The 16,557-nt window shown below is 39.9% G+C and overlaps 1 protein-coding gene across 1 annotated transcript in view; it reads right to left on the reverse strand.

The window, feature by feature from the left end:
• si:ch211-225h24.2 (uncharacterized protein LOC564539 homolog) overlaps window positions 1-15,972 on the reverse strand; it is a 24,160-nt gene extending 8,188 nt beyond the window's left edge. The window contains exons 1-2 of the mRNA XM_050058368.1: window positions 15,557-15,972; window positions 3,968-4,024 (exon numbers count right to left, since the gene is read on the reverse strand). Coding sequence (XP_049914325.1) covers window positions 3,968-4,024; window positions 15,557-15,643 — 144 coding nt within the window. The 5' untranslated portion in view covers window positions 15,644-15,972. The remainder of the gene's footprint in view (window positions 1-3,967; window positions 4,025-15,556) is intronic.
• Window positions 15,973-16,557: the final 585 nt, after the last annotated feature.

Consider the following 16,557-nt stretch of genomic DNA (forward strand, 5'->3'; position numbering starts at 1 on the left):
ACTTAAACTATCTGCCTTTCAACGTGCTACCTCAACTACTAATGTACAGTTTTAGCCCACTAACTATCCCACTATTGGCAATGGTACTACTGTACTTTCAATAAAGCAATCGTACTATGAAATTCACAAAAACTCTGTCTGAATACATTGCTCTTCTTAATGGGTTCAGTTGACTATTTAATCTGCAATTTCCTATGACCTGTATCCCAAACACACACCATGTGAAACTGTGTGTGGGCAACTGTGCACTCAATGGGTATGGACTAGTACTATATTATTATTACCTTGCCTGAACATTTATTCTGTTTGTGAGCAATTGTTTCCAATAGAAATGTATTAAATTCCCCTATGTAAATCTTTAAATGCCGTTTTCTCAAAATGAGTTTTTTGTCATACTCCAAGTCGAACATCTCAGCCTCTGTAGCACCTATGTACACCAAATTTTCCAGTTATACACCTAGCTATATTCTGAAGATATCTAAAGAGGGATTTGTTAATAAATCATACCTAGTCTGAATTATGTGACATTTTATTCCAAAAAATATGGCAAAAAAAAATATTTTTTTAAGGCTATGGACAGTATATTTGATTTTCTAGGTAAATAAAGCAGATATCCTTAAATCCATCTTATATGTAAACAAAATGAAAAAAGAATTTTGCACCTGGCTTCATCAGATGTTCAGATTTATCTTCCTAAAATAAGTGCAAATTAGCGCATATGTAATGAGATAATGCATAATTTGCGTAATTAAAAATGTTTAAAACTTGTAATACATTTTTTTTTTCATACTATTGTAAGTAATCAGCTGAGGAAGTTTCATGATGATATCTATTATTCTAAAATTTTACCCTGTTCCCCTGTAGTGTCTCGAGCCTGGTCTTCTCGCCTTTTGAAATGTTATCAGACAGAATGGATCAAATCCCGATAGAGAAGGGAGTCATTTCGCCGGGGTTGTGATGCTAAAAATGAAACTGTCAGACGTCTCTTTGTGTCTGTCATGTGATGGGGACCAAAAAGACTTTTTTCCCATAGACTTTGCCATGTAAGTCTATGGGAAAAAGTCTTTTTGGTCCCCATCACATGACAGACACAGATGGTAACAACTGGTGAACCAGGTGAGAGTGGACTCGAACAGAGATTTCCTCTGCTCATATGAAGCTATAAAAAACAAGAAAAGGACACAGGGCAACAAAAGGCTGCAACACTAGACACACAAGGAGCTAAGACGAAGTGGCACTGAGAAAAAACATGATACACACTAAATACTCTGGTGAAGGGAAGGATAACAAGACACAGGTGAGGCTAATCAGGGCGAGACAGACAATCAGACACAGGTGAAGTCATCAACAGGGAGGGAAAACACACAGGGACAGGAAGTGAAGTGATCTGAAACCAGAGATGTGAGTTTTAAAGTAAATCAGGAAACAACATGAATGAATGACATTGAAAACATAACCTAAGACACTTGAGCTGTGACACGGATGTTGCTGATCTGCTTTCATGTTGGACAATGGTTATACAGCACTGTAGAATGAAAATGAACTACAGTGGACCTCCACTTCCAGGCCTCCATGCCTACTTTGCGTGTCCTAATATGAGCATAAAACAGTGGACGGTGGAGGAATTGTAGCCTTCCACGGTGTCAGAGCAGTCTGTGGCTATTTTCAGCCTTGTTTTTCTTCCACAGCGATTGTTCCCGTCCAAAAGGCCCAGCTCCTCGAAAGAATGCTGCGTTTCCTTCCCTTCTCAAGCCCAGCTAGCCCTATCCTCACAAACAGGACAGGTCGTGAAATATGTCCTGTGAACTAAGTCATCTACAGTCGCTATACATACAGCAGGAAGGCAGGCGGAGTTCAGAGACAATACAGTGTGAGTGTTTGAGGTTTTACACGGTCAGTGGAGTTCAGACACGACCACACCTTCGAGTAAAGACTTGTTGTCAGTACAGATCAGGAGATGTGACATATCTCTCATGAACAAAGACACGGCACATAATCTTGCTCACACACACACACACACTGTTTGGAGTGGGCACAGCTGCAGATAAAGTTTCCTGCACACAAACAGGCCACTTGACAAACCCGCATCATAAAACCAGTATTTACAAATTCTTACACAAAGACATTTTCTCCTTAACTCACTTTGACCTTAAGTCTAATTCATAATGTTATAACTGTTCACCTAAAATTTTACCTAACCTAAAAGATGTACTCCTTAGCTATTAAAACCTATACCTCCGTCAAATCGAGAGCAACCGACTATGTAAAGTGAAAGTCACTGCAGCATCATACAACATAAATGCCAAGGTGAGCAGGGTGGGAGCCAAATTACATATTAAACTAAAAGACTATGTTTGGTATTTTTCAACTTGGGCCCTATTTCCCCATGTTTTTATGTTTAAGTGACTAATGGGAACAATTTTTACCAAACTTTTGATAGTTCAGTATTGAGCCAAAGGGCTGTAACCAGCTGCCACAAAACAGGCTGCACTGTAAATATTCGAGGCACATGCACCCACACTGTAGCCTACATCTCTGAAAGTGTTTGTTTTTGCCACTGACAGGCTCAGATTGTCGCTCCATGTGTCTGACATCATTGTGTAAAGGACTCTACAGAGATAGACCTTTTTAGAGAGTAAGATCCTTTGTGTTTAACCTGAAACAGCCCCGAAATCATTGCTTTCACATCTAACTGGGTGAACTAAGGGTTTATTACTTATAACAGTGGAAACACAAACCAAGATGTTTTATTTTGTTTCTCGCGACTTGAGATGAAGTGTGTTTTACGATTTAAATATCTGATTATGTTAAGCTAACCACGGAGGCAGGGGCGTAAATATAGACAGTGCAGGCAGTGCAGTTTTACTGGGGCCTGTGAGGTGGGGGGCCCAAAGAGAAAGTGCCACCTTGGAAATATGCCTGTGTTCAACTCTCAGTGCCATTTGCTATATTTGCTATATATGCCCTTGAAAAGGTAAACTCATTTCCCTCATGTTATTTTTTCTTTTTTTTGTAAAATAGTCGGTGGAATCGATAACAAATTTATATGCTTATTCCAAATTAACTATAATAAACTATTAAAATTGTTAAACTGAACTAATAATTTCTCATTTTCTTTAGTAGTATTTTTTGTGATATACAGACATGCATTGATGATTGCTGGCTAATATGTATGTTAATGTTATCCAACGTCAAGTCATGGATCATGTGACAAAACGATATGTGCACGATAACATACACTATTGGGCCAGTCATAACTACTTTACGCCACGGCACGGAGGTGAATGGTGGTCATAACCAGAGGTAGAATGTACAGTACATTTACTCAAGACTTTTTCTTGTAACAGAGTAATTTCACAGTGTAGTATCAGTGGTTTTGTTTAAATAAAGGATCTGAACACTTCCTCCACCTCTGGTCAAAACAAATAAAGCCCCAAGCTGTAAAAACCTTTACCCTAAACTGCAGTGACCTCACTCCACAGTTCCAGACAGTGTGTTTTAGGATAAGGATAACTGTACAAGTATACACACACACACACACACACACACACACACACACACACACAATAACAACAAACAAGACATTTTTCTAGTGATAAGGCTGAGGATAAAGCATGGGATGACAGCTGTTTACAGATAAACACAGCAGTCCTCTGACCCTGTTGCTTCACCTCAGCTGCACCGTGAAACACTTTGTGGTCATCTGACAAACACAAACCGTCTGTGCATGTGAGGGCGTTGAGGGCATTGAGTTTTTGGTGACATAAGATTCTTTTAGGGTTACACAAGTGTGATGTCAGAATGTGCAATATTGTGTGCTGGTGCCCGTGTGATAAGAGATAAGAGCGTGTCGAATGAGTACATATCTTTAGGGGGTGTCACTGTGTAAAGTGAGTTTAAGTTAAGAAGCAAACCGTGTGTTTGTGTCTGTGTTACATCCAAATAGCTGTGAAGTTGCGCTGTTTACCTTGGACACTGCAGTGACAGCTTCCTCCTCCTCTTCCTCTCCTTCTATGTCTTTGTCCTGCAACACACACACATACACAAGCGGTGAGTTAACACAAATAGCAACCCCCAAAACACAAACACACACACACACCAGTGCTCCACACTTTGCAGCAGGGATGTGTGTGTGCAGAGTGTGTGCAGGCTCTTCCTGTAAAATCGAGGGCAACCTTTTTCAGAGGTATAACATAAACAGGCGAGATGGAGGGATGGGTGGACGGAGGACTGGAGAGGATGAGGGGAAGCCACCGAGTTCAGAGGGCAGATTAAAACAAAAGGGAGAGAAAATAAATTCATGACCTGTTGACTCGACAGTACATGACTCTATTTGAGTGTTTAAGTGGAGCTATTTTGGCTCCATTGTGCATCAGTCTCCCATTTTCATATATCCTTTGTATAATATTTGTGTCAAGTTTCATAGTTTCATTGTTTTATGTGAAACACTTTGTGACTTAGTTTTAAGTGCTATAATCTAATAAAAATAGTGATAATGATTAATGAATACAGACCTGTAGACATGTCAGCAGGACTTGGAGTTAGGTCACAAAAATTGGGCTTTAACTTGAGTTTGACTTAACTGCTGTGAGACGTAACTCGTACAGGAAGTTTACAGTGCAAACAACAGTTGTAATCATCCTGCCTTTTAAATGAACTTTCACTGTCATTTGTATACTTGTTATTACAACCACCTTCTTTTTTTCTTTAGTTTTGCACCAGTATGATGACAATAAAGTTGTACCTAATTGAATTATGGTGACTTGACTTCCACACTTGAGAGCAAAAGAATCAACTCCCATATTTAGCCCTTATAAAATCCCTGAACAAAGAGAAAGTAAATATAACTTCAGTAGGCCTGTCATAGCCCAAACAGGAAGTGAACAGTCTTTACGCGCATAGTCACGTAAATATCAAAAACAAAATTAAAATAAAAACAAATCAGTATTGAACAATGTCTTAATTTTTTTACAGATTATTTTTGGGGTATTTCTGTTTTTTTTTGTTTGTTTGTTTTTTTTGATAAGGGGAGGACAGAAAAGGAAATGCAGGGGAGAGAGAAGGGGCCGGGGCCGGACTCCAACCATCAACACTGTGGTAATCAGTGGCCTTAATGATACACGCTCTATTTGGTTATTAGCCGGGACGCTGCAGTCTTAAACAATTTATAACGCTGAAAGTTATGACAACCCTAAGCATGCCACTCCTGGAGATCCAGCAGATCCTTGAGTATTAAAATAAAAAAAAGATTTAAAATATCAATAATAATAATAATAATAATAATAATAATAATGAATACAGTGAAAAGGGACTAAATGGAAGAGTAAAAGCTTAAATAATACAAGCTTAAATACCCAGTTTCATGGTAATAGGAGCAACTTCATCAGTAACACTGAAATAATGCCATTGGAGTTTAGATTATAAATAAAGAGAGAAAGATGAAGAAAAAAAATACTGGTAAAATAAAATAAAATAAAATAGAAAACAGATTAAATTCAATTTAGGAGAGACTATCCTAATTCTCAGAGTCTATCAGAGCAGGATATCTAACCAATACCTTTATCCTACTCATATTCACACTAAAGGCCCAGACACAAACAAACATCAAAGAACTGATAGCAATGAAGGCTGACTGCTGCGTTGCCTCACTTCACCTGCGTCACCTGTTGCACCTGTTGCACTTTAACACACCACACAGCCAATAAGCATGTATGTTCTGCACCTGCTTGAGAGGGAACAGCTCTTCATACCAGCAGGTGGTGGTAGTCTGTATTTGTCATTCAAAAAAAAAAAACTTACTTTACTTACTTCATACAACAAGTTTGTTTTGATCTCACATCCTGTTGACTTTAGCAGTTTGTTTTCCTCCCTTCCGGTTCTCTTCTCATGCACTCAGCTTAAGTGCCAGCCTGTTGGTGATTTCATTACACCGCCATCTCCAACACTGATTAAACATGCTGAGTTGGCTGAAAAAGAGCTGACAAAGACCCACAAGGGCCGCCATGGCCTGATGAGGGCCACCAGTGCAAGACTAGGGCAACGGACGCTAACCAACAGCCCAGCATTGACCAACAGCCAACCATGGGGTCTGTCAAGGCCTTAAGGGAAGCTCCTCTTCTATGTCAGAAAGGGTCACCGAATCTCACCTAATATAATATAACATGTCCCTGATGCATTGCACATGAGATCGAGGAATTGCGTCCTCACGTTTCAGTAGGATTAGAAAACGAGCAAGCAGAGTACAGAACAGCAAGAAGTCACATTGGAACTGGAGCTGAAAGATAGACATCAGAGGGTACTTGAAAAAGCACTATAACAGGGCAGGGGTCTGTCGTCTTTTCAAGGGCCTCTTAAACACAGACGTCCTTTTAAGAATGTTTTTAACTTTAGAAATCCATTTTGTCAGATATTTAACATTGTCATTGACATGTGTTTCGCCTGTTAAGACTTCGGACATGACTTGGCCTGACTCCAAATGCATTAAAAACATTAAATCATGAGAAGAGGGCAGCAGCAAGAAGTCATCAGACACGCAGCTGAGCCTGAGATTAAGGAAGTGGAGCCAGAATTCCTGTAAAATGATCAAAGCTGTAAGAACTTCTAACATCTAACAACTCCACCAGAGAGAAAGAGAGAGAGGAGGAGAAATGGCGGTTGGACATGTCTGAGCAAAGTCTGCTGGGTCTCCGCCACCTGAGCCGATCAAAGACACACACTCACACACACACACACACACACTCACACATACTGATTGCTGACTACCGTTAGAGCGTAAAAGCATTAACAACTCGGAACAGAGGGAGAGAGTGAGGGGAGGGAAGAGAGAGTGGTGTTACGGGGGGAAAGAAACACTCCTAACAACAGAAAGCAAGAGCTCTGCCTCTGCACCTCAGGGGGCCATTTTTTCTCTGTTTGCCACTCTCCCCTCTCTGACTGAGTCTGTGTGCAAGTGTGTAAATTTTACCACAGTGTTGTCTCTAAAAAAGCCAGATTACTAGGCAATAAAGACGCACAGTGAATTTTAATACCAAAGTACAAACAGAAGTGCGCAACAGCCATTGCACACCAACAATACTCCACATTCTCCAAGCTCAGGGACTCAGAACATTCTTTTTTTACTGCAGCACTTGTATGTTTCACCAAACATTAGACCAAATATATTGAAAGGAACTGTACAGCATTTTGACAAATATGCTTTTTCGCTTTCTTTTAAAGAGTTAGGGCCTTTTCATAGTCGACGCAAAGGCACGCAGACGTGAACGTATTGGGACGCATCGAGAAGCACTGGCCACCATGATGCGTGCTTGCGTCTCAAAATGTGTTGTCCATTTTTTTGATATGCGACGCAGCGAAGCGTGTAATACCATGCGTTGCCAGCAGGGGTGATAATGCAAGCGATGTACTTGAAATTAACCATTTTTTTGTTATTCGTAGAAGAAGCAGGTATGAAATATGGAAAAACTTTGCAAACTCGTACGGGCACACCCCCATTTATATGACAGTTCTAGTGCCCTGCACTCTAATAAAATACTAGCTAGCTACAGTAGTATTAGCTAGTCGGAATGTACCGGTAACTATTGCGTGAGCAATGTACTGCATTTCAACCGGGCGCTTGCGTTCAGTGTGTTGACTATGAAAGAAAGTGCGTTTGCTCGCGTTGCGTACGTCAACTATGACACGGCCCTTAGACGTAAAGATTGACACCACTCTCATATCTGTACTTAATATGAAGCTACGCAGCCATGAGGTGGTTAGCTCAGCTTAGCAAAAACACTGGAAATTAGGAAACAGCTAGCCTGCAGCATTCATGGCTGGGGGTCAGAGATAGAGCAGGTCATCCATCAATCGGAAGATTGGCGGATCAATCCCCAGCTCCTCCAGTCTGCATGTCTAAGTATCCTTGGGCAAGATGCTGAACCCCAAACCGGCTGTTCCATCGGTGTGAGAGACTGTGTGAATAGATACTGAGTAGCAAGTGGCACCATGTATGGTAGCCTTGGCCACCAGTGTGTGAATGTGTGTGTGTGAATGAGACATGTAGCGTAAAAGCACTTTGAGTGGTCAGAGGACTAAACTATACAAGTGAAGACATTTACCATTTTGACATTTTTATTATTCCAGGATGTTAGCCTCACACAGCCTCACTTATGTAGTCTTTTTTTTTTTAACTTTTATTTACTGTATTTTTGGAGTTCTTACAAGTGAAACCAGATATTAAAATCTGTGTCAATATCGACCCTTTACAGCCAGCATCATCAAAAATATGCACACGCGTGTTGGCAACAGAAATGGCATCTTGCCTCAGCCATCTAGATAAATTAGCAAACTAACATTGAGATTAAACTGTTGCCTGTATCAAAATGGCTGTTGCTTATTCAGTTGTCAGAATTGATATTGCAACAGCCCACTCAAGTTCTACCGAATTCCATAACAATCACAGCCAATTCCCAGGAACAGGTGTTTCTGTTTAACATGTTTCACTTAAGCATCTGTGGCTGCAAGCTATCAAAAGTGTTGACTACCACTGGACTGTGGACTTGATCAAAAATTCTCATGCTACAGTGAAACAGAAGCAGAATTTGTGTTTGCATAACGACTACAGCCCATCATCGAGCTCTGGGCTCGCTAGCAAGTCGACGACACACCCTGACTGTTAGGATGTAGGTTTCTGGTTTGAGAATTATGACCAAACCCTCATACATAGTGGTCTTGTGTCCTTGTCCTTGGCTTGGGAGGATTCATTATTACAAGACACAAAACTCTGAATCTATGTCGTGATATCTGACGTTCTCTACATGACCATAGATAACTTAGTCGTAACTTGTATGCTTACAATTTCTTGCTGTTGTACATGCTAACATTAGGTTTCTCCACCAAACACATGTATATATCAGGCCACTGAATATCAGGCCACATGCTAAAGTCTTCTACACACTCACTGACTGCACACAGGTGTATGTCAGTCATCATTTGTCGATGTCAGTTTGTTACGGTAGCATTCACGATCTTTGGTGATTGATGCCCTCGTATAGCTTGAAAAGCTATTGCACCCAGCCCTACTTCCGTTGCCAAACTGTGTGCGGACACTTATGTCATCTCTAAGGCTCACAAATTAACGCACTGTATTTCATTTATCGCTGTAAGATATCGTGCCGATACTCCTTTACAGGAGTAGCAGTGATTTCCTGAAGTCTCTGGACAGAGCCAGGCTAGCTGTTCATTGTGCAGATATGAGAGTCGTATCAACCATCTGGTCTAACTCATGGTAAGAAAGCAAATAATCATATTTTTGCAGAGGGTTGGACTATCGCTTTAAATCTAAAGATGCTTCAGACGAGCCCTATTTTGGTTTGAACTTGTACAACAAAACTCACAGACGTTTGATATCCATAACTTTTAACCCTAACCCCTTCAACAGATAATCCACCCAGCTTTACCTTTCTTCTCCTCACCGCTAATGATTTAGATGTGAGGCCTTCTGAAGATTTTGCTCAGGCCTGATCTGTCCTCTCATGATCCCACTTCACAAAGAGGGCTGGAATTAAAGTGGTGTTATTGAAGTATTCAGGTGTGTTAGCGCTTTAAGCCATAGACAAACAGGCACACGCACCGCCTGCAAGCCCACAGCTGCCTCTTATAGTCTGCTGAACTTCAATAGAGAGTGAGTGGTGAGAAAGCAAGCAACAGCACAGGGCCTGCACTGTAGTCACCCTCGAGCACTGTGGAGGGAGAGCAGATATTAATTTCCCCCTTTACACTCTCTGTCTTTTATTCCTCTGTGTGTTTGTGGATGTATTATCCCTTTGTCTGGCTCTGTCTGTCTGCCTGCTGGCCTCTGTCTGTCTGTCTGTCTGTCTGTCTGTCTGTATAAGTGACGCTACAGTTTCAACTCACTGAACTGGCGCCACATGGAAATCATCTGTTCTGTCATAAAACAAAAAAAACAGAGCAAACAAATGCAGAAGAAAGATACCAACTGTATCTTGTTTATTTTGACCAAGTAAGAAAACACTACTTTGTACAAGAGTCAGACATGTTAATAGACTTGTTTCCATCCCTTTAGGGAGGCCTCTGGACCCTGACTGCTGCTGCTCCACCAGTGAGTCCCAGTATAACCAGCAAATAAGTTGTCCTGAGCACTTTCCAGGTGAGTCAGAGCCACTGAAACCTCTCTGGACAAATAAATGTTACTTAAAAAAGGTAGACCTTGTAGTTTATTTCATTGTCTTGCACCTTAAGTTTGCTCCTTAAGTTTGACACTTTAGGCCTGCATGAAATACCTCACCAATAACTGACAGGAAAGATCCTGTTGCATAAAACCGCAGAGCAATCATTAATTGTAAAGGGGCTGGGAGAGTGCAGCTTTGGAAAGTCACAATCATAAACCGACTTCTGGTCAAATTTTAAGTGCAAGATCAGTTACTCATCATTAAGCGTGTCCATCGGGTTCTCCACTCTTCTCGGGATGCCCTCATTTTTCTGATTTATCTCCATAAACTCAACCTTAAGCAATTCCTTAAGTATGACACCAAGATAAGGAGAAAAACTTAAACCCTTAAGTAAACATTTTAAGGAAAGCTTAGGGGAAAGACCTGAGGATGTTTTGTGTCTGACTTTTTTTCAAGGAAACCTTAACTCAGACTTTAAGGAAGATCTTAACTTAAGGTGCTTTGTGCAACTGGCCCCAGATGTTAGTTATTGTAATGATTACATGTATGCACATACATTATGCATTGGTGTCACATTGTTAAGTTGTTTTTGTCTTTCTTACTGTTTTTGCAGTCAACACTTGCTCTATCTTATTACAGTCATCTGTGAAGCACTCTGAACTGCACTAGCAGCCATGAACATATACAAATAAAGTTTGATTGATTTATTGATGCACTGTTTCTATGTGACCGGTGGACTCGAGTGTTGTCTGCGTTGTGTTGATATGAAGAGGCCCAGACCGTGGATATCTTTGGAGGCGATCTCAATTTATTCCTGACGACTGACAGCAAGAGGTAAAAACAAAATCCTCCGCCAATTACGACCATATAACTCAAGCCCCTACACAAATTAAGTGACACAGGAATATGTTAACATAATATACAATAAGTTTAGGCTGAAAAATTAACTTATAAACATGCTTAAAAATGCTAAAGGTGGGAGACACCCCTTCATAGGTGAACATAGGGGTACAGAAACTGAGACTCTAATATTTAATATTGCATATGTACATTTGACTTTGTTACACATATTACTGCTGTATAACTGACCGTGTTACACACATGGTGTATTTCTCAGACAGGTGCTCTTGTACTTCCCAGAAGAAGAAAAGAGGCTTCATTTCAGTATTCCATAGATATTATGTCTGAATCTGTCTCAGTTCACACTTAAAAGACCACTTAATGTTATAACTGTAAATACTGGCATGTAAAATCTTAATTTAAAAGTGCCAAAAAAAACCTTTTTGACTTAAAGTAATTGAAACAAATAGTTGATTAATTCATTAGTCAGCTGTCAGAAAGTTAATTGGTAACAATTTTAATCACTAAGAGATACTTTTCCAATTTTTAACCAGCTTTGTATCATATTAGTGTGTGCAGTATGTGTAAATGTTACCAGTGCCCAGATCTCCCTGTTCATCTCTCAGCTTATTTCCACTGGCTCTCAGGGCTGCTGCTCAAACTACAGATTGTATTTCTGCATTTTTGTGTGCCTGCCACCGTGAAAACAAAGAGTATAGGAGAAGATCAAGAGAGAGTCACCCCTCTTTCTCTTAAACTCCGACCAAACTCAGATTAAACAGTAAAACTAGGCAGTGCTGATCAAATATAAACCATGAGTCTGTTACTGTAGTGCCTATTTCTCGAGTAAAATGTTTTCAGAAATACATTTTAGTGCACTGTTTAGCTGTAATATGAGAATTTGTGAACAGGAAGTTGGCGCTATACTGTTGCCTGTATTGTAAAAAAGAGAAAAAGTTGAGATCAAACAGTAAACTAAGCGGCACTGATCAGATATGAACTGAAATTCTGCTACTGTATTGCCTGTTCAAATGTTTTCAGGATCATATTTTAGCATACCATTTAACTGTAACTCAAGATCTTTTGTTACCAGACAGTTACTTTCTGTGTCAAAACGGCCAAGCTCACATTACATCACCCACCAGCAGACATGTTAATTGGTCCGATGCAGTGCAGTGCATTCTTGCAGTTGTAGGTTTTCTACCTCTTGAGAAAAAGTGAATGCCACAGCCCTTTTTCTCTCTGTTTCTTTGGTCATGTCGCACCAATTTTAAAATAATTAATATCTTAATTAAGCCTAATTTTATGAAAAGACCATCTTTCAGCAGTGAAATACGTCTTTAAGTCATTCTTTAAACAAAAATGACGGCGTTCCAGCTTCTCAAATGCTTCCAAGATTGTAAACTGCATATGGTTTTAAAATGTTGGTCAGACAAAGCAAATAATATGAATATGTCAACTTGCCTTCTGGGATATTTGATTCTGTGCACTATATTCTGACATGTTACAGACTGTGGATTATCAAACAGGCCTACTGGGCCCAAAGGCTGAGAGGGCCCCTAAGCTAGAGCCTCTGCATGAAATGGCTGTTATTAACTTTGCATTTCTTGTTGCACAGTCAAAGGGTTTAGTCATATATTTCAATAACAGAGCCCCAAAAGAATTATGTTTTCATAAAGTCTGAGGGAATAGCCTGAATTCACTTTAGAGAAGTCATAAGAAAGAAACCAGCATTATACATTTTAAGTGAGTGTTTACCTCCTCAGTTAATCTATAGGACTTTAGAGGGGTTGAGTACACTGTGCGATATGGGCCTTTCAACTCTGTGGGGACAAAATACAATAAGCAGGTGCAGATAAGATGCAGCTGAATGCATGTCTGAGTTAATATGCAGTTGAGGTACAGGTAAAAGTCAGTATAACTGCCCATTTATTACAGATCAAAAGGTTAATCGATTAGTCAAGAAAATAATGGGAAAGTACTGAAAATAACTGCTATCAATAACCCTATTTTGAACCCTGTCTTTCCCCTAAAATTCCCCTTTTTGTGGCTTTAAGGCTTTTTTTTTCTAATTCAGTCTGACAGTCTGATTATCTTTGATGACTCTGAGGGAGTTTTTTTAAGACAAATATTAATGCAATGTGATTATGACACTGAAACACTCCAGTTATCTCTCAGCCTACCAGCTTCCCTCTCTCTGTGTGAGGTGGGTCACACAGTGGGTTGAATAAGGGGAAGGAAAAGCCTGCATGTCCAGACTGTGTTATCTTTATTCTCGCTCCATCCTGTATCACTGCTGAGCTGGAGCTGGCTCTTCACTGTGTTGACGACATTTTATGATCCAACCTCTGACCCCTGCATGTACTTAATCGCCATGGCGACTTGAGGAGACCTCCCTGATGACTTTCCCAGGAATTCTGAGGCAAAGTCGCTGCTCTGATCTCAGATCAGCTCTTATCGTCCAAAGTACATGGTGACCACTGGAGACAGAGTCGCAGACTGAAGTCAGAGCAGCTCTTCGGACATAAGGGCCACATACGTTGGTTCCCAGGGTGGAAGTTAAGAGCGGCCAATAAAACCCAGCCAAGGGTCACACATCTCGACATTATCACAACAACAAATGAAAAATGCTGGGAAGTGGTGTTAGCTGATCTTCCCAATTGCCCACTTAATGACACATTTATACATCCAGTGAATGATGATGGTGAAATCTGACATTCACAAGTTCACAATGTTTTAAAATAAATTTTAAAAATGATTTTCTTCTTCACGTGTGTTTAAAATTATCCTTTTTTGTTCGACTGCTCTGCATCTCATCTTCTTATATCTTCCTTTGTATTATCATAATTGTTAATGTGTAGTTTTACTAATTCAAGCACTACAACACATGTCCAACTGGTGCATTAGTGTGCCTCTGACAGCTTAAATATTCTCTCAATAAAAGCTCAAGTAGCTACACAGGTTAAAGAACTTTTTATCACACGTACAGTAAGACGAGTAGATACCACAAACATGACGACAGCACATTATTTTGACTCCATCATGGTGATAATCTTTATGGAGGAAAAACATGGTATGTCTATCGGGAGATTCTGGCATCTTGCTGTATATCAACTAAACCATTCTTACGTCTCCTTTTACTAGAACTTTACGATTAAACTCGAAGTCAGCATCTAACTCGTCCCATATATACTCTACTGGAAAACCTAATATATGTTCCACAGGTTGTAAAACACTCATTGGAGAGGATTTCACTGCAAAATGCTGAAGAAATAAACATGTCAGCTTGCCATTTGTTATGAGACAGACTGCTGGATGCCTTTAGTCTTTTCTTGTGTGCATGTGTGTGTCTTATCATCTCCATTGCCCCCCAGCACCTTGACAGAGCCCAGCTGCTTGCAACTGCTGATACAGAGTCTCTTAGACCTCACACAACATAGCTCACCTGAGAAATGTGTGTGTGTGTGTAAGTGTGTGTATCAGGGGTGTCTGGACATACCAGTATTGTTTTCTTGTACTACTGACTAGTGTCTGTATCTCAAATTGCCCCTTGGGTACATTAAAGTTTTACCTTACATTACCTTATTTTTTAAAGAATAATATAGTGATATCATGTTAGTAATACACATGATAATTGTGTAAATAATCCAACCCCTCTTAAATCATTTCCGTTTCTTTTTTGTTCTTATTTTGTCTCCCTTTTCACCGCACTAAACTCATATTTTGAGTGCAATTCATTTCCCCAAAAAAGAGAGAAAATGCACAATAAACAAAGTTAAGGATGAACTTTACTGATAGCATTATTATTTTCAAATTTTCTTTTATATTGCGATGTTTTTAGCTCAAGCCAAACTGATCTTTCTGCTTTATAGGATACAAATAGATTCATATTTGAACACATTTAGTTTTAAGAGTCTTTTTACTCGACTTGAAAGTCTCTATACATACAGATATAACAATGATATTCCTGTTTGTACCGATGTTTATTTATGTTTAGATTTTTTTCTTTCTCCTGTTGCATCACAGTTATATTCATTTAATATCCCCATGAAGAGCACAGGGGTCTGGGGAGACAATGAGCTACCTCTTTGACCTCTCAGCATTTTCTGTCACTCTCCTCAGCTGACATGACAGGAGTTTAAGCACTTGTCCTCCTCCTCCTCCTCCTGCTCCACAATCTCACTTTAACAGCATGAGGTGTATTTTGGTCACTTTTTGGGAAGTTTAGCAGCTTCAAACTAAAACATATATGGTGGAAAACCAGTCAAATTATGATCAGTTGTGGTTTTTATGGATTTATTTTCCATTTACTTTATAATAATATGTGTTAAACCATTTCCAGCCACACAAATCATTTGAGGTGTTTTAGAAATAAAGCTCTTTAGTGTTCAGCGCTCCAGTCTCATACTGACACTTGTTTCCAATAAATCGTAGTTGTATATCATCATTTTCTCCATCTGTAACCCTGTTGTTTATGGAGAGAAAATGGGCATAAGTGACTGTCACTGTTTGCGGTGATGTGTTTGAGTTTCCATCGGTCTCTTTACCTTGTAGGAGTGATGATAGTGCCAGGACATGTCGTCTTCCTCTGACGCATAATCCACCAGCACTTTACTCTTGCTTTTTTTGAACATATCTCCACTTGTCGCTGAAACAAGCCGTCTTGCTCGCTGTTTTAAAAAAGTTGCCTTCTTTGGCCAAAAACCTAAAGTTCACCCTGAACAGTCTGATCCCGTTTTCTGTGCAGATCGCAGCGACGCACCACCACCCAGCGCGTTCCGCTCTTGAGGTTATTTCTCCAGCAGCAAATCCAGGAGGCTTTCTCTAAAAACAGCTTATTCATTCATACAAGTGCCAGGAGCTGCAAGGATCGAGCTGCTTTTTTTATGACGCTCACTATTTCGTAGAGTTTGGCGTGGGTTTGGTGCGTTTTTACGCAGGCTCGACCACCTGGACTTCAAAACGTCGCTCCTCCCATTGCCCCCCCCCCCCCTCCTGCTCCGGTTCCTTGAAGTTGCCATGGCAGAAGGAGGAAGGGGTCATACGTCTCATCTCTGGCCAATGCAAGCATTGGGCTACGCATTCATGCAAAATAATGTCACTTTTTCATATTCTGAATGACTTAAGGCTGGGAAAACACGGAAACGGATATTTGGAAGTTATTATGTGACACCAAGGAGTCAAATTTTATAAATAGATGGATTTGTTTTTTGTTTGAATTTCATACTGTGACCTGTTCCGTAGTGGTGGAGGAAGTACACGGATCCTTTACTTGAGTGCAAGCACCAACTAAACAATGTAAACTAAAAATCTTATGTAAGCAGAGGCACTGTCAACAAAATCTACTCAAAGTATCAAAAATAAAAGCACTTAAAATGCAGCAGAATGTCACCTGTCAATGTTATATTATTATATTGGATTATTATGACTGATGCCTAAACATGTCAGCAATATTTTAATGTACTGTTCAAGATGGAGCTAATTTTACCACTGTATGTTCTGATGTGCGGGTTCATCGGCATCAGTTCATTTGATTTTAAAAAATGTT

This window comes from Epinephelus moara, chromosome 12, assembly GCF_006386435.1.
Source record: "Epinephelus moara isolate mb chromosome 12, YSFRI_EMoa_1.0, whole genome shotgun sequence".
Lineage (NCBI taxonomy): Eukaryota > Metazoa > Chordata > Actinopteri > Perciformes > Serranidae > Epinephelus > Epinephelus moara.